Source organism: Pristis pectinata, chromosome 1 (genome assembly GCF_009764475.1).
Source record: "Pristis pectinata isolate sPriPec2 chromosome 1, sPriPec2.1.pri, whole genome shotgun sequence".
Classification (NCBI taxonomy): domain Eukaryota; kingdom Metazoa; phylum Chordata; class Chondrichthyes; order Rhinopristiformes; family Pristidae; genus Pristis; species Pristis pectinata.
The window spans coordinates 102,058,077-102,062,877 of record NC_067405.1 but is presented as its reverse complement, the minus strand read 5'-3'; the positions used below and the strand labels follow the sequence as shown (position 1 = coordinate 102,062,877).

The 4,801-nt window shown below is 41.7% G+C and overlaps 1 protein-coding gene across 4 annotated transcripts; it reads right to left on the bottom strand.

Moving 5' to 3' along the window:
- Positions 1-251: 251 nt before the first annotated feature.
- Positions 252-3,934, bottom strand: LOC127577038 (actin, alpha cardiac muscle 1). Of its 4 annotated transcripts, XM_052027922.1 has the most exons (7): positions 3,803-3,931; positions 3,344-3,470; positions 3,146-3,232; positions 2,634-2,795; positions 2,355-2,546; positions 786-967; positions 252-510 (listed from the first exon to the last, which is right to left on the bottom strand). In XM_052027922.1, exons 1-7 carry the CDS (start codon positions 3,929-3,931, stop codon positions 367-369), a joined length of 1,023 nt encoding a protein of 340 aa, XP_051883882.1. In that variant the 3' UTR covers positions 252-366. The 4 variants fall into 4 exon arrangements, with proteins under 4 accessions (XP_051883882.1, XP_051883893.1, XP_051883891.1 ...); XM_052027933.1 differs by having other exon boundaries at positions 3,146-3,470; positions 3,803-3,934; XM_052027931.1 differs by having other exon boundaries at positions 3,146-3,344.
- Between the last annotated feature and the right edge of the window lie 867 nt (positions 3,935-4,801).

The window sequence follows — 4,801 nt, the reverse complement described above, 5'->3', positions numbered from 1 at the left end:
CATTGGAGAAGGTTTTGTGTATAGCTGGATATATGTGTGAGCAGAATTCTTAACTGCAAACTTAAAATTTCAAGTGTTTGAGAGTAGTTGTGGCAAAGGGCGTTGAGGGTGAACTATTTCTCATGCATGCAGTCCCCATCATTCAAACCCCAATTAAGACATTAATCATAAATTGCAAGTCCCGGTCTTGTTTTATTCATAGATCAATAAATATTATTGTCACAAATAAATTGCACATGTGTAAACAAACTGTACAATGAAAATAGTTTTAAAACTATTTTGTGTTTCCCAATGGCCTGTTGATTCAAAGTAACCAGAGGCACAACCTTGTCAACCTGAGATGAAACTAAGTTAAAATCATGATGTTTAGAAGCATTTGCGATGGACAATGGAGGGGCCAGCTTCGTCGTACTCCTGCTTGCTGATCCACATCTGCTGGAAGGTGGACAGAGATGCCAGAATAGACCCACCGATCCAGACGGAATATTTACGCTCAGGTGGGGCAATGATCTGAAGTATTAAAAATAAGATTATTAGATGTGCATTAAAATAAAATTCATCCTCACAGCAGGAATGCTTTCAAGATCTTAAAGTGCACAATAAGAGTATTTTTACAATAATGAAATGTTATCAAATAATGGTGAGTAAATGCTTTCAAGTTATTATGTGTTGCAAGAACAGATTATCTCTTACATTATTCATAATGTGTAGGTTTTTCTTATTTGAATTGTACCTAGATTTAAGTTTACATTTACTGTTTGCTGTTGTCGTTTTGTATTAGTTACCTTGATCTTCATGGTGCTGGGAGCCAGGGCAGTGATTTCCTTCTGCATGCGGTCAGCAATACCTGGGTACATGGTGGTACCACCAGACAGCACATTGTTGGCATACAGATCCTTGCGGATGTCAATGTCACACTTCATGATGCTGTTATATGTAGTTTCATGGATACCTGCAGACTCCATACCTGTTGTGCAAATAGACCAAGTCTTAGAAAAACTATGAATGAAAAGCCACAAGGGGGTAAGCAGGAAAAAGATGCCATTTGTGCACAAACAATACTGCAAACCTATTCAGATTTAGAACAAGTGAAGCTGGAATTAGATATCTAAACACTGATGGCTACTCCATCTATGGGATATCATCAGAACAACTGGTGTCTCCCCTCCAATACAAGCCTTTTGGCAGGCTGCACCGGCAGGTTATTATTGCAACTTTACATATAATCTTGAGGCTCTGATTTATTTGAGAGGTTTGACTGAAATGATTCATTGGCTGGATTGATTCTATCTTTAGTCAGCAGTTCATAAAGGAACCACTGTTAGGTCTTTCTCACAGTTCAGCACGTTCATAAATTCCATGGCTACACATTGCCATGCAGAAGTAATCTGACTCAGCATGGAAACCAGGGTCATCTCCTGATCAACCTGAGTGAAAGGGCTGGATCTGGCACTTTAACTTAATGCCAGGCATAGCTAGTGCAGCCCATTCATCTGAATGGGTGTGGCCAATCCTTCATGGAAAAAGTGAAGGATAATTGATTTGTTTTTGTCTTCAATTCATATTTACATTTTAAATTAATTTGCAGTAGTTTATCATGCAATCATGAACTATAAGATCAAGGAAAAAGGCTCTTTGACCCACCAACTCTGCACTGACTATCAAGCACCCATTTACACTAATCGCATTTTATTCTCCCCCAGTCCCATCAGCTCCCCCCAGATTTTACCACTCACCTACATGCAAAGGGCAATTTACAGTGGCCAATTAACCTGCCAATACACAGGTTTTTGCGATGTGGGAGGAATCCCGAGCAACTGGAGGAAATGCACGCAGTCAAGGGAGAACGTGCACACAGACAGCACCAGAGGTTGGGATTGAAAGTGGATTACTGAAGTACTGAGCCAATGGCTCTACTTGCTGCACCACTACGCTGTCCCAATTAATGTATTTTAAATTACATTCATTTTTATTTCTAATTACTTTAAAAAATTTTTTATATATATGTAACTCTATGTATTTTAAATGGTTCTAAACCACACACATTTAGAAACAGTTGGAGAGGCCTGCGATGACACATTCTGTCAGAAGGCCATCAGGGTGGTCCGAGTACGGGGTCTCAGGATCGACCGCCTCAGGCCTAGACGGCGCCCACAGACTGCTCCACTCTGGGGAGAGGTTGCAACAGCAAGGCCTTGAGGACATCAGGAGCCTTGCACTCAAAGTTAGGTGTGACAGCAGGAAGTATTTCTGGATCAATGGTTATAAATCTATGCTACATTTCAAAAACGTCCAACCATGTAACAAAAAAGTCAGAAATGATTTATTTGATATGAGTAAAACTGAATAATTACCAATGAAGGATGGTTGGAAGAGAGTCTCGGGACAACGGAAACGCTCGTTACCAATGGTAATGACCTGACCGTCGGGCAACTCATAGCTCTTTTCCAGGGAAGATGAAGAAGCTGCAGTGGCCATTTCATTCTCAAAGTCCAGGGCAACGTAGCACAGCTTCTCCTTGATATCACGGACAATCTCACGCTCAGCTGTGGGGAACAGACAAGGAAGTCACCGAGACAGCCCTTGGTGAATGCAAATCATGGGATGTACTCAGCAGTGTGGTTGCTACGTACCGGTTGTCACGAAGGAGTAACCACGTTCAGTGAGGATCTTCATGAGATAGTCAGTCAGGTCCCTACCAGCCAGATCCAAACGCATAATGGCATGAGGCAGGGCGTAACCCTCATAGATTGGGACATTGTGAGTGACACCATCACCAGAGTCCAGAACAATACCTGGAGAAGAGAATGCATATTTAATAAGGGATTTCAACAACAGGTGCTCTCTAGTCACAATTCTCAAAGGAACAATGATGACTACTTCCTCAACATAGACTTAACATTTCTGAGATTGAGTGTAGGTCGATTTTATATGCTGCAGAGTCCATTGCAAGTCCAAAGAAGTCAGAAGTGGTATATTTAGTCTGAGTGCATTGTTGATAAGGCTTATTCGTGTTGTCTAATAAAATGCATAAAATTAATATTTTGGAGTAAATTTTAAACACGCTGTGACATCTGTGATTGTTTGAAGTGTCTGCTGTGTCAGAAAACAGTATCACCCAGGCTTTGTTTTTTTTTTGGCTTACCTGTGGTACGACCAGATGCGTACAGGGATAGGACTGCCTGGATAGCGACATACATGGCTGGGACGTTAAAGGTCTCAAACATGATTTGGGTCATTTTCTCACGGTTAGCCTTAGGGTTCAGAGGAGCCTCAGTGAGAAGGGTAGGGTGTTCTTCGGGTGCCACACGGAGCTCATTGTAGAAGGTGTGATGCCAGATTTTCTCCATGTCGTCCCAGTTAGTGATGATGCCGTGTTCAATGGGATACTTTAGAGTCAAGATACCTCTCTTGCTCTGAGCCTCATCACCCACATAGGAATCCTTCTGACCCATACCTACCATGACACCCTATGAAAAATAAAAAGAAACGTCAACAGCTTGAACATTACCACGACTTTCATATTGTTCATTCTATATTAAAGATGATGATCAATACATCAATGCTAGCATCCAAAAATAAGCACTTCATCAAGAGTTTGAAGAATGATTCTTCGGTGGGGCTATTGCTTGGAATGCAACTTTGCATATCCGTGTGTGTCAATTCGGGGACAGCTTATCAAATGTGAAAAAAACACACAACAATTAAAATAATATAACCAATCCCGGTGAGTTTTATACTTTTACAGGGAAGGTGCAGCTTGTCACGCGGTGTGGGGTGAACCCACGGTGTAACCGGATACCTGATGGCGTGGGCGGCCGACGATGGAGGGAAAGACAGCTCGGGGCGCATCATCTCCGGCGAATCCGGCCTTGACCAGACCAGAACCATTGTCGCACACCAGGGCGGTTGTTTCCTCGTCGTCGCACATGGTGATTTGGAATCTGAAAGGACAGCGAGATATGATGGTGAAACAACCTGCAGTGTACGGTACAGCCGAACACACTGGATCCACGTACCGCCTCAAAATCACAGTGCTGCCACCCAATGATAATAATTTAGCTTCTCCTGTGGATATTATTTATTTTATTGCTGGTTAACTGTTCAACTGGTTTAGTTGCAAAGCCACCTTCAAACAAAAACAACTGCCTGGTGCAGTTAAGATATAGTTGAGTTACAATTATATTTCAACTACTTCCATAACGGCTTGTTGGGGCTGTCGCCACTTGGCTTGTCATTCCGCCATTGATGCCAGATAACAAAATAAAAAGAAAGCAAAATCACGCAGAGCAAATATGAAACATGCGGTGAATGGTGCTTTAGAACTTCAATTGCTTCGAATGCAGCTGAGATTGTAAATTCCACAAATACAATAGTGACCACAAGCTCACGAAAGGTTACATTTCCATTATTTGTGCGTTTAACGCTATCACCAAATCCAGAGAAATCTGCCTTCTATTATTTCCCAATAGAAGTTCAGAAGACTTATGTATTTGGATCTTTAGAATTCCATGGGTGAAAACTGATCAAGTACTGCCAAGTAAAGTGAAAAGATTGCTAAATGACAACTAACATTGAAATTAGATGATAAATTGAAGAGTTCGATTTTCCTTCTCTGAAAGAATAGATCTATTTAACATAACAGTTCAAGAGCTGTTCTCTCATTTCATTTTGTTTTAGCTGCGAGAGTTGTAAAGACTCGTTTTTAAGTTCGGCTAACGCAGTGTTAAAGTTGACGGCGTGGTGCAAGTTTGAACAGTTCCCATTGCGAGGATTTCCCTGCCTCACCCCCCCCCCCCCC